This window comes from Xenopus laevis, chromosome 5S, assembly GCF_017654675.1.
Source record: "Xenopus laevis strain J_2021 chromosome 5S, Xenopus_laevis_v10.1, whole genome shotgun sequence".
NCBI classification, from domain to species: domain Eukaryota; kingdom Metazoa; phylum Chordata; class Amphibia; order Anura; family Pipidae; genus Xenopus; species Xenopus laevis.
This window is the reverse complement of record NC_054380.1, coordinates 112659674-112684019: the sequence shown is the minus strand read 5'-3', so window position 1 is coordinate 112684019 and position 24346 is coordinate 112659674. Positions and strand designations below refer to the sequence as shown.

Sequence of the window (24346 nt, the reverse complement as noted above, 5' to 3'; positions counted from 1 at the left end):
AAAAAACCGAAACGTTCACATGAGAGGGGGGCACTGGATACACTTACACAGGGTGTGAATTATACAACTCAAATGCTGGATTTCTAGAAATTATTCTAACAGCTTGATGGCTGAAAACAGCAATTATATTAATGCTGATATTAAAAACAACAGCAACAGTGATACTGATAATTTAATCAACAGCAAAAATATATCTCAAGAATAATAAGAATGTTATTAGGAGTAATAACATGAATATAATAAATGCCAATTCTATATTAGACTTCTTATTACAGTGATAATGACAGTCAAAGTAAATATAAACGGGTGCAGGGAAAGCTGATACACATGGATTTACAAAAAAGTGACTTTTTTTTAGCAGAAAAGTGATTTGATCTGAATAAACTAGGAGTAAATGCGGCGCTATCTCCAGGCGCATAACTGCACAAAATGAGCAGATTTGATATTACCTGCTGCACCCGGCAATAACACACAGGTTTTCCAAACTAAATCTTTAAATGAGGGAAACTGAGGGGGGAATCCCTGGCCCTAGCTGCTTTGTAGTTTAAAATATATGTATTTCATTTCACATAAATAAGAAAAATCAATATGACCAGCTTATAGAATGTGCTGCAATAAATACAGTGGACCAGCTGCTTTGTAAATGTGACTAAGGGGAGAAAAAATTGCCATTCAAATGTTTTGTTTGTGTTTTTCCCCTCTCTCTTTATTTTGCAGAGGCAACAGTGGGATTTGACCCCTTGAGTGCCGGACAAGGCTCAGCTCTGCGAGTAAATGGGGGGGGGGCTCCATGTCCTGCCTAAAGGGTTAAAGACAGAAGTCATTGTTTCTTTTATTTCAAAGGCCAAAGCTGCCTGTGTCCCATTCCTTTGATTGATGAAGGCAGAGAATGAGTTCAGTGGCAGGAGTGACAGTCACTTGAATGGCCCTATTGCAAATAAAGGGATCTGCTCCAGTGTATCTGCTGCCTGGCATTAACCATGTTATAATAAATAAATGGGGTCGGACAATGGCACCTTATGGAAGGGAGAGACAGGCTTTATAGCCTTCCTGGCGTCATCTCCTGCTGGGGATCCTCCATCCACTGCTTCTACTACTCTCTCTTTCTATTTATCCAGTTCTCTGGACACTGCTATAAATTCCTTTCAACAAATGCTGCCCCCAGTCCGCCCACTCTAAGCTGGGAATCACACAAGTGCGCCTGGCTGCTACATTACTGTATGTGTGTGTGTAAAATATGCAGATATATATATATATATATATATATATATATATATATATATATATATATATATATTGTGTTTTAATGGAAATAATAAGATAAAAAAGTTTCTATCTGGGATCCCAACAGGGATTGGAAACAATGGGTTAAAAAAAATGGTATCCCTGCACTTAGAATGGATGCCATGTACTGCTATGCAGAGTGGAGACACTTGATGATGATGATGATGAAGGGGGAGGAGTTAGCGATTCTCCTCTCTGGGATGGCAGGGATTCTGACCAATTGGAATTCACTTCCCTAGACGGGACAGCAGTGCGATTGGCCAATAGCAGAGGAGAACTCCTAGAGCCGTCTCAGCTGAAAGAACTAATAAATACTTCCAGGCAGACTCGCACTTCACTCTCAGCAAACAGTCAGAAACTCTCTGGGTCCCCACGGGCCCCCGACAATTCCCGTCACACAGTGTCACTAGTTACCCTCCGAGGCAGGACGAGGCTCCGCTGTCTTCTCTGGGTGGCACCGGCTCTCACTCTCTCTCTCTATACAGGGCCACTTGGATTTAATACTTGGCAAGGGAACTGAGAATGACCAGCTTGGCTGGAGCTGTGCCAAGAATGATGAGACCATGCCCAGGACAGAACTATCCCCGGACTGGCTTCCCTCTGGAAGGTGGGTCTTGCCTCTGTCTAACTAGCACTAAACATCTTGGCGATCTATCTATCCATTATCTATCATTTTACGTGCATCTAATCTATATGTCTAGCCACCTACAGCTACTCCTTTAAGTGTCTATCTGTCTGTCTGTCTGTCTGTCTGTCTGTCTGTCTATCTATCTATCTATCTATCTATCTATCTATCTATCTATCTATCTATCATCTATCTATCTTATCTATTTATCTATCTATCTATCTATCTATCTATCTATCTATCTATCTATCTATCTATCTATCTATCTATCTATCTATCTATCTATCTATCTATCATCTATATATTATCTATCTATCTCTATCTATCTATCTATCTATCTATCTATCTATCTATCTATCTATCTCTATCTATCTGTCTGTCTGTCTGTCTGTCTGTCTGTCTGTCTATCTATCTATCTATCTATCTATCTATCATCTATATATTATCTATCTACTATCTATCTATCTATCTATCTATCTATCTATCTATCTATCTATCTATCTATCTATCTATCTATCTATCTATCTATCTATCTATCTATCTATCTACTAATCTGTCATTAAATTATGATTAATTTCCGTGTGCTATCAGTCTATTTGCATGTACATCGTTATAAGATTGTTTCCATCTGTCTATTTATATTTCAAAGTTAAGCGATCTTAACCTTCTTTTTTGTCTATTGATACGTCTCTGGCCTTATCACTTGATAATGAATTTGTCTATAGATTCTGTGTTTTTTTGGTCTGTATGTCATGTGAGATGATTCTGTCCACTAATCTGTTTTATTGTGTATCTCTTCTGCTCTTCTCTTCTTCTGCCTCTGTCTTAACTATCTATTCTATGTTTTGATCTATATATATTAATTTATACACACCCATCTCCTGTAAGATCTATAAATATACTGTCTCTGTCATGTGCGCATTGGTGATAGAATATATACAAGTTGTCAATCTAATAATGCATCTAATTATTCCAATTTATATATCTTCTATCTGTCTATCTCGCTGTCTAGTCATCTATATATCGATTATCTCTCTTTTGTTTATCTCGTCCTTTTATCGTCTATATATCAAGGAGCGCCTCTGTTTCCAAGTACACACAGACATAATAATAATAATAAATATGAATCAAATATGTATATCTATCTATTGCTGGGGTTGCAACTAAATAGATTATTTTAATCCTCTCACAGTGAGTGTAGTAGAAAGTTCAGTTTAGTTACATATGTTAATATTAAATATTGTAACAATAATTCTAACAATGCTTAGAACGTTATTTACTAATATTGATAAATGTTATTGTTTAACTCGCCCAATATACATGTTTGATGTCTGTATATAAATATATCGATATGTATATCAATATATATCTATTTTAACGTATGTATATTCAAGTGTGTGTATTACATGTTTGTTTATATATACTATGTATGTATTTCTGTATGCGCTGCGCTATTCATTACACATAGGCAGTGTTTGTGAAGTGTTTGTGTATATGAGATGTGCGATTGTTTTGCCCAAGCCCGGGCAGATGGCTCTGAGTTTTCAGTGAATAACTGAGGGAGAGGAAAGTCTGTACACACCACACTTAACTGGCAGACACGGTGCAGAAGGGCCTTTTAATAAATCCCTGGGGCTGTCCTATCCTTGTCCATTTTGGATGAGGTTATGATTATTTTATGAAATAGCAAAGACAGTGGCAGAACTCTGTCTCCTCCAACCCACCCAAACTTTCTCCCTCTCTCAGCAACTTCTGCTACAGGGTCCTCACCCCCCACCAACCCACTGTGTATTGGAGCAAAAGGCATATATATATATATATATATATATATATATATATATATATATATATATATATATATATATAATATATATAATATATATATATATATATATATATATATATATATATATATATATATATATATATATATATATACACCCAACTCACAGGCATGTTCCTTTAGACGCAGAGAGAGCAAAAATGGAAAATCGCGGAGAATACAAAAACATTGAAATAAATTGAGATAGGAAATAATGTTCACATCAAAAAAGTAAATAACTGCAATATGTGAAAGGGCCCAGGGAAAGATGCCATGCCATAAACTAAGAGCTACTTGGTATTTTTGGAAAAACTTTAATTAGCTTTTTGATCTCTAATCACTAACTTTGTGTAAGTAAAAAAAACACTGCCAGTGGTGCATACATGGGCAATCTACAGTTCATAACAGTTAATCTGTAGGAAGGGCCAGAAGGGTTTGTGATCCCAAGAGCTTACAGTCTAGCCGTTGGCGTTTCAAAGAGGCCTTAGGGTATATTCTGTGTTTTATTTGCTAAATGCAATTCGTGTGACTTAATCCAGTATAAAAACATGAGATTAACTGTTTATTTTGGTGTCTCTTTAACATGCAGTGTCCACTCCCTTAGGCCAAGGCAGGGTGAACCAGCTGGGTGGAGTGTTTATCAATGGCAGGCCCCTGCCCAACCACATCAGGCACAAGATAGTGGAGATGGCACACCATGGCGTCCGACCCTGCGTCATCTCCCGTCAGCTCAGGGTGTCGCACGGCTGCGTCTCCAAAATCCTGTGCAGATACCAGGAGACCGGATCCATCAGACCTGGAGCCATCGGGGGCAGCAAACCCAAGGTGAGCAAGTGCCTGCGAGTCTCACACTCTCCTGCCTGTCATACACTTTCTAATACAAGTCGCACACACTGTTCTGAATGTCGCACACAGTCACCTGCAAGGCAGATTCGCTCATTCTGACCTACAAATCGCAAATGGTCTTCTAATCTCAAACTCACCTGTATTTAGTACACACTCACACGCATCTGCCAACCATATACAGCAAAACCAACATTGCATTAATGAGAGCACCCCTGCAGCTGATACTCCTGCAAACTAATATTCAACTGCAACGTGCAAACTCTCTGACTCAGTTAACTCAGTGGCATTTATATACTGACAAACAGTGGCCTAAATACATAAGCAAACATCCCCTCCCCCAAGCAAAATGAACACAAACGCTGATAAGGCTTACATTGAAGGGCTTGTACACCTTTAAATAACTTTTAGTATGATGTAGAGAGTGATAGTCTGAGACCAATTTTCCAATTGGTTTTCATTTTTTATTATTTGTGGTTTTCGAGTTATTTAGCTTTTTATTCAGCGGCTCTCCAGTTTGTAGTTTCAGAAGCCTGGTTGCTAGGTCTAATTTACCCTAGCAACCTAGTAAGACACTGGAGTATAAATAGGAGAGGCCTGAACAGAAAGATGAGTAATAAAAAGTAACAATAAAAATACATTTGTAGCCTTACAGAGCATTTTTTTTTAGATAGATGGGGTCAGTGACCCCCATTTGAAAGCTGGAAGGAGTCATAAGAAGGAGGCAAATAATTCAAAAACTATAAAAAAAAAAAAAAAATGAAGGCCAATGGAAGAGTTGCTTAGACTTAGCCATTCTATAACATGCTAACCACCCGTTTAGGTTAACATGCACTAAAATGACCTCTAGTAGCATAGAGAATAAAAATCCCCAAACGTATTCCCTATATTGTCCCTGGCTACCAGCTAAAGAGTCAGAAAAAAAAAGACAAATAATTAAAAAACTATAAAAAATAAATAATGAAGACCAACTGAAAAGTTGCTTAGAGTTGACCATTCTATAACATACTAAAATTTAACTTTAAGGTGAACACACGACACAAGTTGGTGGGAATAGCAAATCAAGTGAAAGTGATTTCATGGAATGTACAGGATATGTTTTGGAGAATGTCATTCTAGACAACTTTCCAATTCACAAAAGTGTCATTCGTTTTAAACGTATTTGTAAATGTCATTGTTGTTGAATACTATATCCATTTATTTTATATTCTCTGCACTGCTGACACCAACTCCTGGAACAATGTAGCAGAAGCCAACTAGGGGAGAACTGACTCGTGCCACATTATTTCAAATCAAAACAGACTCTCAAAAGATTCTGCTTGACGTTTTAAATCATAAGTACAAATAATTCTGAAAGTATAGGAAATTTTGATTTCATATATCTTGCTCAGAATTACATTTCCATTTAAAGAAAAAAGAAAAAACAAATTATTTTCGTTTCTTGTAGTGGAGACAAACACAGAATTAAACTTCTGATTATGGCATTTCTAGTAACCCGATCTCTGGATTTTCTAAGACTTAAATTCGTAGGGAAATTCTGAACCAATGAAAGATGATATTTCCACCAGCCTAAGAACTCCAAAAAAATCCAAGCTGAGGTTAAATAATAGAATAATAGAACTTCAGTGCTATTGCTGCGACTTTTCTCTGTGATCTCCAAGTGGACCCAACACTAATTCTACTTTCCCCTTTAAAGCAGGTGACAACTCCAGAAGTGGAGAAAAAGATGGAAGAATTTAAAAGAGACAACCCGGGTATGTTCAGCTGGGAAATTCGCGATAAATTACTTAAAGACGGAGTTTGTGATCGCAATACTGTGCCTTCAGGTACTTTAAGATTAATATTAATACTGCAGATCATCCATCTCTATTAGAGCAGGCAGATCACTTAGGCAATTAAATCTATCGATCGCTTCTCTGCTGAGAGAGGCTTTTCCTATGGAGCCATCACGCTCCATTAAATATTAATTACTGACTGCATTATTACATGGATCATTTCTAACGTTGGTTATTAACCTCCTATTTCAATGCAGAAATGACGAAAAGCAACGAATAGGCTCGTATACCAACGGAGCCGTCTCCAAATCCATTAATAAAAAGTGAATGGACATTGGAATAAAAAAAAAAAAATATTTCGTTTGGAATTTATACATTTATTTTACTGAGCATCATTCTTTAAATGTTCATTTTCTATTTAAATACAGAAAACAGTGTTGTTATTTTTTTTATTGGGAAGACTTCTTCCAAATTGAATTGTCAATAAATAAAATAGGCAGGAAAAGGAAACGAATTTCTCATAAGGTGAAACCAGAGCCGGCTCATTTTATTCGCTTTAAATAGATATAAAAACTTTCAGATCAGTTAATGAACTACTGTAGAAATAGAAATACATCAAATGAACGGAGTGTGATTAAACAAGGGCACATTGAAACACTTGTAGATTCAAGTTATTATAAGGAGTTATTATAAGGCGTTATTATAAGGATTATTATAAGGATTATTATAAGGAAATAGGCTGTGAGAATAATGCGCAACGAATAAATTCGATTTATTTGTAACGGATAAAAAAAAGTGAAAAGTTTGATTAATGAAGTAGTATTATGTGTAATGCAAAGCTGCGACGGTGTTTAACCCTTCCCTGTCCACTCCTCATTGCAGTAAGCTCCATCAGCCGAATTTTGAGGAGCAAATTTGGGAAAGGGGATGAGGAGGACATGGAGCTGGATCGGAAGGAGCAGGAGGAGAGTGAGAAGAGAGCAAAGCATAGCATTGATGGGATCCTAAGGGAAAGAGGTAGGGTGCTGAGCCTGTATTTTTGCCCCTGCTAGAAGGAGAAAGTTATCGCTTAGATTTGTCGCGTAATTTATGCTATCGCTTATAATTCTACTTATAGCTTCAAGAGGATTCATTTGTTGTTTTCAAATTCGGTTTGCTTCGTTAGCTTTGAGGTTTCCCATTCGGGTGAAGTAATTGGTGTTTATAATCATTAGTGTGCGGATATTTTGGAATTATTTGAATACATGGATCACTTGAGCTATTAGTTTGTAGCGGCCAGGGTGTCGCAGTGCTGTAAATCACTCATTCCTGAGCTGTTTATTGATATAATTGCTGGGTAATGAGTAACCGAGGTGTCAGAGCAATTGAACCATTTACACATATTAGCAGAGATCAAAGCAGCTGGAATTCTCAGTTTAGCTCTTCAGAGACCTGGGCATTGTCATGATGCAGCCTCCTACCTGATGGCTGGGGAGATATAGTGGGGAAGGAGAGGGGTCACACCACACTCTCATAGTTTCTTTTGGAGACATCAATAAGAAACTGTAGGAGTTTGTAATTCAATTCTACCCGGACTAGGGGGGGTTCCATTTCCTTATAACTGATATTCATCTCTCTCTGCACTAACCTAGCCCATTCCCTGGCTATTTCCTTCAATTAAAAAAACGCACACATGTTCTGCTTTTTAATTTAACCCCTACATGGCCAGGGAAGCAGGGAAGGCACCCCCCCCCCCCACACTGAAATGACATACTTCCTTCAAAACATACAAACTTATTTCAGCTGTTTTAGGGTTTTGATAATAATTCGATTCCAACAGAAACATTTGTCCTGGGATGAATTGGAAACAGGAGTTCCCCATTCGATTGTGTTTTTGTAATTCACGATTTGCACAGTGAAATGAGAAATCGACAACAATTAGAAATATTTCGGAAGAGGGGATAGAATTGCTCAAACTTGTACACCTGATTGATGGTGGGGATCCCTGTATTGTGCCTACAGATACCCCAGAAACGATCTTATAGATTTGTTTGTGTTTGTCTCTTTGTTTATTTACTTTAATGTTATTATTATTATTATTATTATTATTAATATTATTATTATTATTATTATTACTAATGAATGCTATGAGTTTGTAAATCTTTCTCAGACTATGGCTATGAAAATAGGCGTTAATAATTTATTTATTTTATTATTATTTTATCATTTATAATTTATACATTATTTTGATTATTATAGGAGGTATATTTAATGCTAGGGTGCTTTCAAGAGACTTGCTTCTTTAAATGTTCGAAAGGTTCATTCTTTTTCAACATGATTTGTTCTTTAGTATGTTTTTAGTATGTTTATGCCTGTACTTATTTATGTTAAGGAAGTATAAATGCGTAAATGCGCAAATGCGCAAACATATATTTAGCAAAAAAGAGGGCACTAAGTGCTGCCAAAAATGTTCACAGCGGATAAACAGTATTTAGATGATGTAGTTGCAGGAGATCTGGCTGCAGGTTATTCGTATATCTCAGACAAGCAGATAGAAAGCTTATTAGGAAAAAAATTCAACTATTTATTGAGTAGATGCTATAAGGTGCCCCCAGGGATGCATTGTGTTGATGCCCCCAGTGTGTTGTTTATGACGTCAATACATATGATTCCCCAACATATTCTGGGGCATGTCATAGGATTGATGGGGGGGGGGTGTGTGTTAATGTAATGGGTGGGGGTTTGGTGCTGCTGTCCTGCCACCGCCTGTCTCTGCGTCCCAGAAAGGACAAAACGCATGAGATGAGCTGCTCAAACATTTGTACAACTTTTCCATGTGAGACAATGGGGCCCCGCCATATCTAATCTACACTTGGAGATGAACTTGGGGACAAAAGCTGGAGAGTCCATTGAAAGTGGCCCTTTGGCTCAGACAAAGCTTCAGCTTGGAGCAGCTTGGAGGGGACTGGGGATGGGGGGAGCTGCCTTTCTTTTAATTCCAGGAGAAAGGAGTGAGAAAGCAGCAGTACAAAAGACCCAGAAAGGACATTATGGCCTTGCAATGAGGGATGAATAATTCAATAGGCGCTGCCTCTGAGAGTTTTATGGACTCTTCACTGGGGAAAAGAATAGAAGGGGCCAATTCACCTACAAACTGTTCCTGGGTTAATTTGCCTGGACGGAAGGGGGGGGGGGCAGTGTGTCCATTTAACTCTTCTGGTGCTGAGTGCTGCAGTTTAGGTACAAGTAGCACCATGTATGTAGCAGATTTTCGTGTTTTTCTACTTTTCCTATTGTGGAATTCCGAATAAATAAATATGACAAACTGGTGGCACTCAGATAGATGCAGCATTAAGAGAGAGGGTTTGTATTGGTTCTGTTCTCCTTGGTGGAGGCAGTTGGAGCTAAATAATATCATTCAGCTGGAGATGTGGCGCTATTAACCGCTGGAATCAAAGACACAGAGCAGAGGAGCAAAGGCCAAATGGGGCAGCCTGTTGTAAACGAATTCCTTTGTACTGCTCATATTATTCTCCATAGAGATCCTAATGGGGCCAATAGCACAAGCTGCTGTACAAATGGATATCATTAGGGCCAATCCTGCGCACTTTGGAAGGGAACTCGGTTCTGTTTTTGATTTCAGACTCAAATACAGAGAAGTCTCTCTCGAGTCTGAAAGAGAAATGCCACCAGCTTTGCTCCACATCTGTGAATATGTATATGAATCTGCATGGTACCATTAACCCCATCAGGGCTGGAATCCATTGCCCTCTGTGTCTTACAAGATGACTGGCAAGGGTCCCCATGGTCCTGCCCAGGTTTTACTCCCTGCAGGATAGGTCCCCAAGAATGGTGCAAAAATGGGTTTAGGACCCACAGAAATGCCACATTTTCCTTATGTTCTGTATGAAAAGACTTGCAATGTGTAAGGGTCCCTTATTTAAATGGGTTGTTCACCTTTAAATTAACTGTTAGTGTGATGTAGAGAGGGATATTATGAGACATTTTGCAATTGGTTTTATTTTTATTATTTGTGTTTTTTTAAAGTTATTTAGCTTTTTATTTAGCAGCTCTCCAGTTTGCAATTCTGCCATCTGGTTGCTAGGGTTCTATATTCCCCTAGCATCCATGCATTGATTTCAATATGAGACTGGAATATGAATGGGAGAGGCCTGAATAGAAAGATGAGTAATAAAAAGTAACAATAACAATACATTTGTAGCCTTACAGAACATTTGTTTTTTAGATGGGGTCAGTGACCCCCATTTGAAGGCTGGAAGGAGTCAAATAATTCAAAAACTATAAAAAATTAAAAAATGAAGGCCAATGGAAGAGTTGCTTAGAATTAGCCATTTTATAACACGCTAACCACCCCTTTAGGTTAACATGCACTAAAATGACCTCTAGTAGCATAGAAAATAAAAATCCCCAAACTTATTCCTTATATTGTCCCTGGGTGCCAGGCTACCAGCTAACTCAGGCAGAGTAAGCAAGTTGTGTCTCTCAAGCTTTGTGTGAATCCTGGTAGTTCTCCATACAGCCTCTATAATCACAATCATTTATTTCTATAGCACCAGCTGAATACAATCATTTTAGTATAACAGGAGTTCATAAAGTAATAATAGTGATCATTGTGGGAGTGTTAATACCATGCAGTGATTATTTATTATTATTATTAATTATTATTATTATTATTATTATTATTATTATTATTATTATTATTATTATTATTATTAATAATAATAATAATAATAATAATAATAATAATAATAATAATATTACAGATAAAAGCTTTATAAAGTGAGGGCATGTATAATTGACTGATTTCATGACATATTAACCCAAGCCCATATCTGGCATGACTAGGCCATTATTAGCATTGGACAGACAATTCAGATGACATATAGTGATAGCATAGAGGAGGACTGTGTTCTGTAAGTGTCCCCATATAGCTCGTCCCAATTTGAACATGAATTGGGTCCTGTAAATGTTTCTGTAGCTGCTCGGAGTGACATTTGCGGCCCCTATAAGCGCATGAAAGGGCTCCAGCTGAATGGGGTTCTGTATTCCCCCCCCCCCCATGCAGAGTGGAAGTGGCCCCCAGGCGGCGTCACAATGTCCTGGGTCAGGCGCTCTGCCCAATAGACTCAACGCAAAGTCTTCCCGAGCCCAGAGCTCTGCGGGCGGATTCAACTGATTCCTTTATTTCTTCTTCACTTTCATCTCCCGCAGCCCCGCCTCCTCTGTGGCCTCGGGCGAACATTTGTGACATTTCTGCAACCTCCCCCGAATTGCTGTGATTTCATTTAACCCACTGTGCCCCTGCTTGTGGCAGATAAGGATACACCAAGGCGGGGTGGGGATGGTGAGGAGAATGGGCGTGTTAGGCTGGTGCACTGAATGATGGGGGGGCATTTAGTGACAGAGCATTGGCAGTTGGGTGAGGAAGGCCCTTATAATACAGGAAGGCTGGGGTCTCCATGCTTAAATTAATAATATGCTGCATTCCCAGCTTTCCTTCTACTGCAACTTTGGCATATATATGTATATCTATATCTATATCTATATCTATATCTATATATATATATATATATATATATATATATATATAAATAGACAAATACAAGAGTCCTCTGCACTCAACCCATTATCAATATATTTAAGACAGCGACATTTTGTGCATACTGCTACTAAAAAATGCCTTACCCTTTAAACAACACAGGGATTGTTTGTCCATATATTGCAATATATTTAAGCTGGCCAACTACGTCAAAGTCATCCCATATCTGGCCAGTCCTATGCTCAATTTTCATCTGATTCATTAAGAATTCTATTGCTTCATTATACATTTTACAAAGGGACTAAGTTTTACCTGCAACTTACTTTCAAGGTTAAAACTCCCAAACTTGGTTGCCCTTTTATTATCGACCAGTCTAGTGGGATCACCTGACTATAGCTGGGAAGGGTGGGAGCTACAACATGGAGCTGGTCACTGCTCCTGTATAAACTATAAGAAACGTATTTGTCTATATGTATTTTGTGGTCACAGCCTCATTGCACCCCTGCCTAATGGTTTTAAACAACTTTCCCTTATTTTATATATGTGTTTATATATATATATATATATATATATATATATATATATATATATATATATATATATATATACATATACAGAAGAAATTCCAACGTTTTGATCACATCATAGTAATCTTCCTTTGGGAAAAAAACTAACAAGAGTGTAAACAGTACAAACTCTTTGCAGTGCTTACATTCTTGTTAGTTTTTTCCCCTGAGGAAGATCACTATGATGTGATCCAAACGTTGGAATTTCTTCTGTTTTTCTATTAAAATCAATTAGTCTAACTGAGCCTGTTGAGCGCAGTATTTTTTTTGCTATTTTCCACACATTTTACCTGCACACCCAGGCATGCTGTTTGGTGAGTGCTCCGTATATATATATTCTCTCTCTCTCTCTCTCTCTCTCTCTCTCTCTCTCTCTCTCTCTCTCTCTCTCTCTCTCTCTCTCTCTCTCTCTCTCTCTCTCTCTCTTTCTCTCTCTCTCTCTCTCCTCTGAAGTGCCCATTCTGAATGCAGGGAGAGTTTGAGCAGAGATCAGGGGATGTGCCAGTGATGATATAGGAACTGTGATCTGGCAAATAGAAAAAGGACAAACAGTAGCAATAAAGAGCTGCCACACAGACATTCAGAGACAGGGTTCCAGTGGAGAAAGCGAGCAGGAGCGACTCACAGAGTGAAAGGGGCGACTGTCTGGGAAGTGAGCCCAGAGAGAGACAAACACAAAGCACAGGGGCAATCACTACTAAATGGGGTGTTGTTCTGCCCATTTCCTGGGACATTTTTAGTCACTGTGGTCACGGAATGAGGACAGACCCAGGGTTTTGTACAAGACACGCGACTCACAGCCCATCTCTTAAATATTTACTGCAACCTGACAATCAGCGACTTGTTCCCTGACTTTGATGTGATGCGCTTGGCCGTGTAGAGCTGGATGGTCACCCAGATATTGGGCACAGACAGAGTGCTTCACATGCCCCCCTCCTCTTGCAGCAGCTTCAAATCCCAGAACATCTGCACAGGCAGTTATTGGCCTCAGGGTGGCATACTCCTAGGGCAGTGCAATCTCTACACACCAACCGTAGGATATAAAGTCAGGAAATTATTATTATTATTGTATTCTTCCAGTATTTACAATATTGTAATGTAGCAATAGCATACAAATACATTATTCCATTCCAAAAAAAGCAACCCTGCTACCTTTGTCTTTTATCCCTATCAATAGAATTGGCATCAAGCATCACCTTCACTAGGGATGTAGCGAACGTCGGAAAAAAAGTTCGCGAACATATTCGCGAACTTGCGCAAAAATGCGAGCGGTTCGCGAACGGTTCGCGAACCCCATAGACTTCAATGGGAAGGCGAACTTTAACATCTAGAAAAGACATTTCTGGCCAGAAAAATGATTTTAAAGTTGTTTAAAGGGTGCAACGACCTGGACAGTGGCATGCCAGAGGGGGATCAAGGGCAAAAATGTATCTGAAAAATCTGCCTGTGTGTGCTTGGAAGAGATAGTGTAGGGGGAGAGCTGTTAGTGATTTCAGGGACAGATGATAGTAAGTTTGCTGGCTAGTAATCTGCTTGATACTGCTCTGTATTGGAGGGACAGAAGTCTGCAGGGATTTGAGGGACATTTTAGCTTAGGTAGCTTTGCTGGCTAGTAATCTACTGTTCTCTTTAAACAACTGCCATACGTTGACCTTGTAGGCATTGTTTGCCCAGTTTTTTTGGACGCAGCCACTGAAGCACAGTTGCCAGAAAAAATATGCCATATAAATGCTGAAAATAGTCATTTTTCGCCATACGTTGACCTTGTAGACATTGTTTGCCCAGTTTTTTTGGACGCAGCCACTGAAGCACAGTTGCCAGAAAAAATATGCCATATAAATGCTGAAAATAGTAATTTTTCGCCATACGTTGACCTTGTAGACATTGTTTGCCCAGTTTTTTTGGTTGCAGCCACTGAAGCACAGTTGCCAGAAAAAATATGCCACATAAATGCTGAAAATAGTAATTTTTTGCCATATACGTTGAGTCAACGTATGGCAAAAAATGACTATTTTCAGCATTTATATGGCATATTTTTTCTGGCCTCTGTGCTTCAGTGGCTGTGGCCAAAAAAACTGGGCAAACAATGCCTACAAGGTCAACGTATACACTACTACAGCGGTGGATACGGATTACGTAAAATATATGAATGCTGCTTGAAAAAAAGTAACTCAAGTGGTTTTTCTAGAGACGATAATATTATCAATATTTAGACAAAATGTGAACAAGCTCACACAGCTCGATGGCGGGTTGAAGAAAACACTGTGCAAATAATGCCTACAAGGTCAACGTATACACTACTACAGCGGTGGATACGGATTACGTAAAATATATTATGGCTGCTTGAAAAAAGTGACTCCGGTGTTTTTTCTGGAGACGGTAATATTATGGATATTTAGACAGAATGGGAACAAGGTCACACAGCTCGATGGCGGGTTGAAGAAAACAGTGTGCAAATAATGCCTACAAGGCCAACGTATACACTACTACAGCGGTGGATACGGATTACGTAAAATATATTATGGCTGCTTGAAAAAAGTGACTCCGGTGTTTTTTCTGGAGACGGTAATATTATGGATATTTAGACAGAATGTGAACAAGGTCACACAGCTCGATGGCGGGTTGAAGAAAACAGTGTGCAAATAATGCCTACAGGGCAAATAATGCCTAAAAGGTCAACTTATACACTACTACAGCGGTAGTAAAATAAAAAAAGTAAAATAAAAAAAAAATGAATATTAAAAAAAAAAAATTAAAGTTGGTGCTGCTGAACTACTAGGAGCAGCAGATTAGCACACCAGTCCCACTCCCCAACACTGCTAGACTAATAGCACTGGGCTCTTATAGTAGTAGTAGTAGTAGTAGTAGTAAAACAACAAAAAAATAAATAAAAGCAGTCCTTACAAGGACTACTGTTATTGCAGCAGTCAGCAGATGAGATCAGAAGCAGGACAGCTGCCCACTGCAGCTACATACAGAGCACTGCAGTAGAAGGTAGATTACTAGCCAGCAAAGCTACCTAAGCTTAAATGTCCCTCAAACCCCTGCAGACTTCTGTCCCTCCAATAACAGAGCAGTATCAAAACGATTACTAGCCAGCAAACTTTCAACTGTCCCTGAAATCACTAACAGGCAGCAGCTCTCTCCCTACACTATCTCTTCAGCACACACAGGCAGAGTGAAAAAACGCTGCAGGGCTTCGGTTTTTATAGGGAAGGGGAGTGGTCCAGGGGAGAGCTTCCTGATTGGCTGCCATGTACCTGCTGGTCTGGGGTGAGAGGGCAAAAAAAAGCGCCAACAATGGCGAACCCAAAATGGCGAACGTCGCGCGACGTTCGCGAACTTCCGGCGAGCGCGAACACCCGATGTTCGCGCGAACAAGTTCGCCGGCGAACAGTTCGCGACATCTCTAACCTTCACCAGCCAGCGGGCAGCCCTAGTAAGGAGACAGTAGGTACAAAAAAAGGCAAGATAGGGCCCCTTTATATCATCATCACTGCCCAACCTGTGGCCCTTTGAGTTACTGTAGAAGTTCAGCACCGCAGGACCCATCAATAGCAGCTGATGGGCTGCAGACTGGACAGTCTTAACATAAATAAAGGGTCCAGTAAAGTATTTTTATTTTGTCTGAAGCCCCAGCAGTTTCTCCTCCACACTCCCCAGTTAAGCAATAATACCGCCCTGATAAATGGAGCAGAACTGCAATCTGAGCTGTGCTTCATTGGAGAAGAAATGGAGCGAATCGCAGAGCACTAAATCTTGACTTAAGTGAACTTCCTCTAGTAGCTGCGACATGTAGTTAAGTTCTGCGTTGCTGATGCAGATAAAGAAGCAGGTGGGGAAGGCATATTACTGGTCACTTGGGAATAGTACTCCAGGCACCATGTCTGCATGGCTCCTGGACCCATAATGCCACAGTCTAATATATATATATATATATATATATATATATATATATATATATATATATATATATATATATATATATGCCTGTAACATGCTGAATATGTAGCAGAACGAACTCTTTATTGCGTCTCTTTAGAGGAAATAGCTTTAAACTGATTAATGGTCACATAAGCTAGCACTCTACAAAGACTGCAGCAGAGAGAGCCCTTAGGATTCCTGAATGAGATTGCTGGAAGCACTATTGGTTCTCACCATTTGTGATTGTGGGGGAGTTGTTAGGACCTTTCCCCACCCTAATCCCACCCGCATTGGTCAGAATTGAAGCCAAATGCTGCCTATAACAAGCTTTCAAAAACACATTGCTGTACTACAGTGTTTTTGTATCAAATATTTTATTTCCAAATATCTTTTGTCAAGAAGCCTTTATTATTGTAATATGCATCCAAGGGGCAGTGAATTCGTTCAAATTCAAAGTGAGAACCAGAAAGGAAGATCCACCTTTAAGGGAAAGGATTCAGCATTGTGGGTTTGTTCATAAATACACTTACTAGTTTCCCATACAGGGTACTGGGTGTTGCAGTTGGACTGAAGACACTTATAAATGTATTAGCCTGTACTTGTGATTGGTGCCTGCGAGTCTTTCAGGGGAAAAGTCAATGATTTGTTTTTTCTTTCATTCAGCAGGCAAGAAGTTTATTCAGAGCATGGAAAGCTTACATGGCAGTAAAGCAATTACGTTGGTTTAATACCTCATCTTAGGGGTTGCTTTACAGTTGTTTTACAGCCTGGCATTAAAATGTGAAAAGGAAGGTTTAAATGTCCCTGGATAAATATTGATTAAGCAGTTGTTTGTGGATGCTTTTGTCACCTCTCAAAAGGCCAGTAGTGTCTTTGCCTCCTCTGTTTCACTGCCATTGTTATTGTTCTTAATGAGATCAAAGGCAGGTTATTCCAGGATATCTGGTTTGGAAAATCCCCTCTTTTTTGGCAACTGAATCCTTTTTTTTTCTTGTATAGTTTTGACTGATCATCATGGGATTAAATATGACCAAATCTAATATTTGCTCTCAGCTTTGATATTCTCCAGAAATGGTAAATGGAGAGATTACAACAAGGGAACTGCCATTGCCCTTTCCTCTCATACTTAAACTCACGTTTACCTGTAAATGATCATGTGCAAATAGTAGGGGTAAGATTTGCATTTTAATAGCCGCTTTTTCTGCTTTGCTTTTCCTGTTGTTCCCATTTTGCTGTTTAAGTATACATGGGCTTTGCTTTAGAATAGTCCTGAACAATAGGATCACACTGCTTGCAGAGGGGGGGGCAAGTATGGTGGCACCATCACTGGACAAGCAGAAAAAAAAGATTATGCAAGAGATAAGGGAAAAAAAATACTTAATTTCCAGATTTTTTTGGGTTAAAATTAAATGATTTATAAAGCATTATCAAAATGTACCATAGCAAAAAGAATTCTACAGTCTAATTAATAAATATAATCTAAATGTGCCATGCCCCCTCTTTTCACCAGTTATATGATGCCCAAAGTAACTAAAACTAGAGCAATAATGCTGAATATGTAAAGACCTGAAATTAGAGGAATAATTCCAGCAATCTCTTAGGAGCCCTGATGTCACTTTCAATTAGTGCTAATCAGCTTTTATTGGGTTCCCTCTGCTTTCTCTAATAGAAGCCCACGAGCATGTTAAACGCGCATAAAGATTGTTTTAGGCTACTGGAAGTGACATAGATTATACTAGAATTAATTATCAGTTCATCCTTAGCAGAAAGCGACTCCCAGGCAAACAGGATCCTTACAGGAATATAACAATGGCTGTGTATAGTATAGAAATTCGGTATACATGGGACAGAGTAATTAAAGGGGTTGTTCACCTTCCAAACAACTTTTTTGAGTTCAGTTTTTTTCCAGAAATGTTTTTGTTTTCAGTCGCTTACTTTTTTGTAAGCAACTGCTCTGATACAATTTGCTACATGAGTTGATACATTTCTCAGCAGCATCTGTGGAATATTAGTAACTATTGCATACATTATAACTGCTACCTTGAATAAAACCCATGCATTAGGCTCAGTAGCACTGTATTATTATTATTATTATTAACATTTATTTATATAGCGCCACCATATTTCGCAGCGCTGTATCAACTAGTGTATTAAATGGGAATCATTTATAGAGTCAGTGAAAATAATAGGTATTCCTAGTGAACTATTAGAAACCAGAGGGAGTGAGAAATAATATTTGCAGGGTGAACTTCCTCTTTAAAATGTTGCTACATAATTTTACATAATTTACATAATTTTATGGTGTAGCATAAAAAATAATATTTTTTTTTTTTATATTGGATCCCGTTTCAGAGCTACACGGTTTAATATTGGAAATTATGTACTTTACAAACTCCCTGTGGTTGGTGACCTTTCAGGTTCTGAATGCAGGATTCCCAGTAGGGCTAACAACTAATCAACTGTGCTGTCCATTTATTCCTTTTTTCCCTTTCTCTGCTGTCTTGTAAAATATTTGTACCCAGAGAGGATAAATACATAGTACGAAGCAAGAAACAGTATAACTATTCCATATGTCAATATCTTTGAAATGTGCTGAATCCAGGAATACCATCTCCACAATTAAATCCCTACACCCTGATTAAAAGAAAGATGTTGCTATTAACTTGCTGCATTTGTACTGTATAAAGTAAATGCAGGGAAATCAGTCCTGACATAAACCATTCATAAAAGCTCAGTAGGGGAAAAAAAAATCATGTAATTGGTTATTATGATATATTTAAACGAGTTTCCTTAAGGACATGCATTATGAAGCAGGTCTGCTTTGGAGAAGGCAAAGTAACACAAACACATTTCTATGAATGAGACAGTGGTATGAGGATATCTTAGAGCAGAGCAACTGGTACGGTACTGTTCATTGAAATCTAGCGAGACAAGAGGGACAGCACACTGGCTCTGCTGTATCTAGAATTCTTTGAACTAGAACCTTCAGCATTCTCCTGGATATAGACCTGGACATTGTAGTTAAGCACTAACTAGAAAATGTAAATTTGGAGACTCTGAAGTTTGTTTCTTTTGAGAAGTTCCTTATCCATGAGGCTGTTTAGCTCATGAAGTTGAAGATCACTGATATAGCATGTAATGTAGAGTGGGCAGTAATAAGGTTATAGGATTGCAGTGGGTAGGGCTGAAGGGGAGGGACGTGTTCTAGATGTTTTGGACAACTTTACAATACTCGGAGAAATAGCCTTTTTTTCCCCCTTGAGCTCTATTCTTTGTTTCTGAAATCTGGAGCTTCTAGTCTATGTTTCTGCATCTTTGTCTGTAAAGTGGGTATTTCATGATAACTGGGGCACAACTTTGGAAGAGAACAGACGGAGGAAGGTGTCCTCTCCTGTGTTTGTTTGACTTCCCTCCTTTGGTCCCAATATGTAATGTATTCCTAGTGTGTGATAGTCTTGTATTCAAGTAAGTCATTTTGTAGTCCATTTTGAGCTGTAATACATAAATATAAAGCACGTAAGAGCTGCTGTGTTCTTTATAGGAGCTCTCCATCTTGGTGTTTGTGTTGATCAGTAGTAAAGAAGTTCCACCCTCTCATGATAATAATTTACCATAAATGAATCTGCTAAATGTGTCTGTATACTGTATATGTCTGTAATCTGCAATTGCCTGGTAGTTTGCCTCTCCAGTGTATTATGAATCATACTATATAGAAACATATATAAAATAATTATGGCTGATCCACAAACTAGCACCTCCTTCCAACCATCAGATGCTGTTGTACATTAGGGATCTGCTAACACAGGCCACATCTATCAGTAATCTCATCAGAATCTAGCCATGCTTGGGGGTGTAGTTCAGCAACAGTTCTGCTGCAGGCTGCAGATGTCTAAACTACATATTGTTAGCACATACTTAAAGCACTTCATGTTCTTTAAAGGAGCACGAGGCTGATCGGTTCCAATCACAGTGCATACATGTGCTTTTGCATAAATAGAGAGAGACACTTGTGGCCTCTGTGAACCTCCAGAATGAAAATTCTGAACCAGAACTGATATGACAATTCGACCTCATACATAGATTGTAGTTTAGACAACATACTTGTATCTTCTCTATTATATTAACTGAAATGAATTTTGTGAACGATTTAACTCATCCAATAGCATTGCTGTGAGCTGTGCCATGATTTCGACCTTTCTGATATTAACTTGCTGATGTTTACATGAAATAATTAGACCAAGAGCAACATCCAATAGATAAAAGAACTAATTGATACGGTGAAAACAGAACATTTGCTGTTTGTACAAATATTTTGATAAAATATGTTTACAAATATTAAATTATTATAAATATTACATATTATCTTACAAATATTTTCATAATAATATGAAATCAGTGAGATGAGATAAAAAAAAAGAAGAAAGTAAGGGGACTGGATGGGGGTGCGAAATTCAGAGTCTCCAAATTCAAATTTCCTTGCTGAACTACAAAGTCCAGATCTATATCCTGGAGAATGCTGGGGGTTGTAATTTACAACTACTAGAAATGTTAATGTTTCCTAACAGCAGAGCCAGTGTGCTGTCCCTCTTGTCTCGCTAGATTTTCCAATTTCAATTGATACAGGAGGAAACTGAAGAGCAAACTGTTTGTACAAATACATCATTTTGATAATAATATGAAATCAGTGAGATGAAGAATACAAATAAAGAAAGTAAGGGGACTGGAGGGGGATGGTGAGGTTAGCATATGCTCACTCATTTGTACATATTAAACAACAAAAGTCTGTTTCTTTATCATATTATCATTCAGTTAATAAAAATTAGCTAGAATAACAATCTTAGCTTGAAAACCTCTCCGAGTCTGGAGGATTTGCTTTCACAATGGACATGAATACTGTTCAGAAATACAAACAGTCAAAGGATAACTTTAAGTCTGAAAGGGAAACCTGGAGTGGCTAATTGAATAAGCCTGGGTCCCTTAAATATGTCATGGTGAGTGCAGTCAACGTATCATAATTAGGCTTATAGAGAGCCATTCCAACAATCTGCTTCCATTCTCCTGAGCCATTGTCCTCAGCTCGGCAAATAGCCAGGGGACAAAGGGGATTCAAGTGCTGACAAAACATGAAAGAGGGGAAAGATTTAACTGCTTTTATCAAAGAAACTGAGAAGGACTTTGTTTGTGTAAATAACGCAGAGTAACTGGACGGCCTTGCATAAAGCAAATGCTCTTTTCATTACAATTAATTCTTGACATGCTGGAAGGATGGAGTTCTACCACAACTTTCATTTGCAAATTAAAAACAGTTGGCCAAAAAAAAAAAAAAAAAACCTCTATCATGAAGGCTTAACCCGTTGATCAGTGGGTTTTCAGAATGCTGGCATACTGCTGCTGGTGGCATATGCTGCTTGTAACATTAGGGCAATTCACACGATGAGCTGCCAGTCAAAAGAGCATTTTTCTTTACCCTCCCCAGTCTTTATTGATGCCATTTATAGAGCTCATGACACAGTCATAGACTGCAACAGAACACATATGGCAACAGGTTTTCCTCTGCAGAAGATCACTGGGAAGTCACAATAAATATTCTAATGTCACTGATAATCCCTTAATTAAGTACCAGATAGAATACAGTCCTGGTTTCAGAGGAAAACCCCAACAGGTAGAACCGTATATCACAAAATGAGCTGACTTCAAACTGAATTATACTGAAGCCTGGGGGGGGGAAATATTTATTACCATGGAAAGAATTAACTGCCCTCTTGTGTAAAATTGAAAAAATCTATGGAAATCATTTACTCCGAGGCTCAAGTGCTTCAATGCTTCAGAGACAGCCAAGGGTTGTGTTAGAGCTGAAATATTTATCATTCAAGTCGGTTGCGGAGATTAATCCAATGCGTCAAAATAAAGTAGAGTTAACATTTTTTTGGCCCTGGTGCTTCTATGTTTCTATGGCCCTGGTGCTTCTGCGACAGTTTGCAGAGTTCAATGATTGATTTTATAAGTGACATAAATATTCACCAAAATCTAGCAGATGTTAATAAATATATTTCTCGTTATAATAATTATTATGCAAGATGTTTAGTTTTATAAAGAAGCAAGTGTCTCTGGGAACCCTGTGAGACATTCCACTTTCACTATACTTACTACTTTAGACTGGATTGCTGATTGGTTGCTATGGGGCAGAGCTGCACCATGTAAAGTTATCTGATATATCAGATAATGCAGGCTCCTTAAAGGACCAGTAACATCAAAAACATCAAAAAATGAAATTGTTTTAAAGTAATAAAAATATAATGCAGTGTTTCCCTGCACTGGTAAAACTGCTGTGTTTGCTTCAGAAACACTACTATTGTTTATATAAATAAGCTGCTGTGTAGCCATGGGGGCAGCCATTCAAAGCAGAAAAGGCTCAGATTACACAGCAGATAAGCTCTGTAGAACATAATGGTGTTATCTGTTATCCACATATAGCCTTTTTTTCAAATTCTGCCATTGCTATACAGAAGCTTGCTAATATGAACTATAGTAGTGTTTCTGAAGCAAACACACAGTTTTACCAGTGCAGGGCAACACTACATGATATTTTCATTACTTTAAAATGCTTTAATTTTTTTGGTGTTACTGTTCCTTTAACTGAGCTCCTTCCTCTACTGCAATCAAATAACTTACAAGATTAATAAAGCAGAACTGGGCGGGTACTGTAACATTAATGAGCTTAAAGCACATCAACCTAATGAAAAATGTAATGACTTACGAGGAAAAACTGTTGTAGTTGTAGAACCAATAGTTATATCCCTATTGGATGCTTAAACGGGTGGTTCATCTTTAAGTTAACTTTTTATAAGTTATAAAATGGCTAATTCCAAGAAGCTTTTCAATTGGTCTTCATTATTTATTTTTTTATTTAGTTTTTGCATGCCTTCCCTTCTTCTGATTCTTTCCAGCTTTGAAATGGGGGGTCGCTGACCCCATCGGAAAAACAAATGCTTTGTTAGGCGACGCATGTATTGTTATTGCTACTTTTTATTACTCATCTTTATATTCAGGCCCTCTTCTATTCATATTCTAGTCTTTATTCAAATCAACATGGTTGAACAATCACATGCTTGCTAGGGTCATTTGGACCCTAGCAACCAGATTGCTGAAATAGGAGAGTAAAAAGAAAAATAACTAAAAAGACAATAAATAAATGAAACCCAATTGCAAATTTTCTCACTATCTATAGCCTACTAAAAGTTAATTGAAATATTAAATACAAAAATGTCTTAAATTGCACAGCCTTTTGGGAATTTGTAGGTTTGACTTTCATCAAGAGAATGAGCAAGATGCACAAATAAGTGATTTAAAGAGGAAGGCAACTAATAAAGGTTATGGTTTTAAGGGCAGCAATATGAAGCGCTAATTTATGAGAAGGAAGATGGATGAATAGAACAACCCTTGCAAAACTGGAAGGAGCTGATACAGAAAGAGGGGTTTAGCTAAAGATAGACCTAGGGGATATTCTGAGAAAGAAAAGGGGTCAAAAATGAATTAACTTTTCACTCTCACACAGTAGGCCAATTGTAAGGCAACAATGGGTCATCCTATTCTCTTTCCTAAATGCTTTCCCCCTGTTTCTTAAAGGTGTGGCTAGCCTTTGAGATAACTGTTAGTATGATGTAGAGAGTGATATTTTGAGACAATTTGCTATTGGGTTTTCATTTTATATTCTCTGTGGTTTTTGAGTTATTTAACTTTCTATTCAGCAGCTCTTCAGTTTGCAATTTCAGCAACCTGGTTACTAAGGTCCAAATTCCCCTAGCAACCAAGCATTGATTCAAATAAGAGACTGGAATAAGAATAGGAGAGGGTGTAAATAGAAATATAAATCATAAAAATTAGCAATAACAATACATCAGAGCACAGCATAGCGTCTGAGCCAATCTCTCATTATGCAGATGGAGAAAGGGAATATTTCAATGAAAG

At 38.2% G+C, this 24346-nt stretch overlaps 1 protein-coding gene across 6 annotated transcripts in view; it reads left to right on the top strand.

Moving 5' to 3' along the window:
- Positions 1–1451: 1451 nt before the first annotated feature.
- Positions 1452–24346, top strand: part of pax3.S (paired box 3 S homeolog) — a 51152-nt gene continuing 28257 nt past the window's right edge. The window contains exons 1-4 of one of the 6 annotated variants that reach the window (XM_018264550.2): positions 1452–1891; positions 4336–4556; positions 6274–6328; positions 7232–7366. In XM_018264550.2, coding sequence (XP_018120039.1) covers positions 1807–1891; positions 4336–4556; positions 6274–6328; positions 7232–7366 — 496 coding nt within the window. In that variant the 5' untranslated portion in view covers positions 1452–1806. 6 annotated transcript variants of the gene reach the window in all.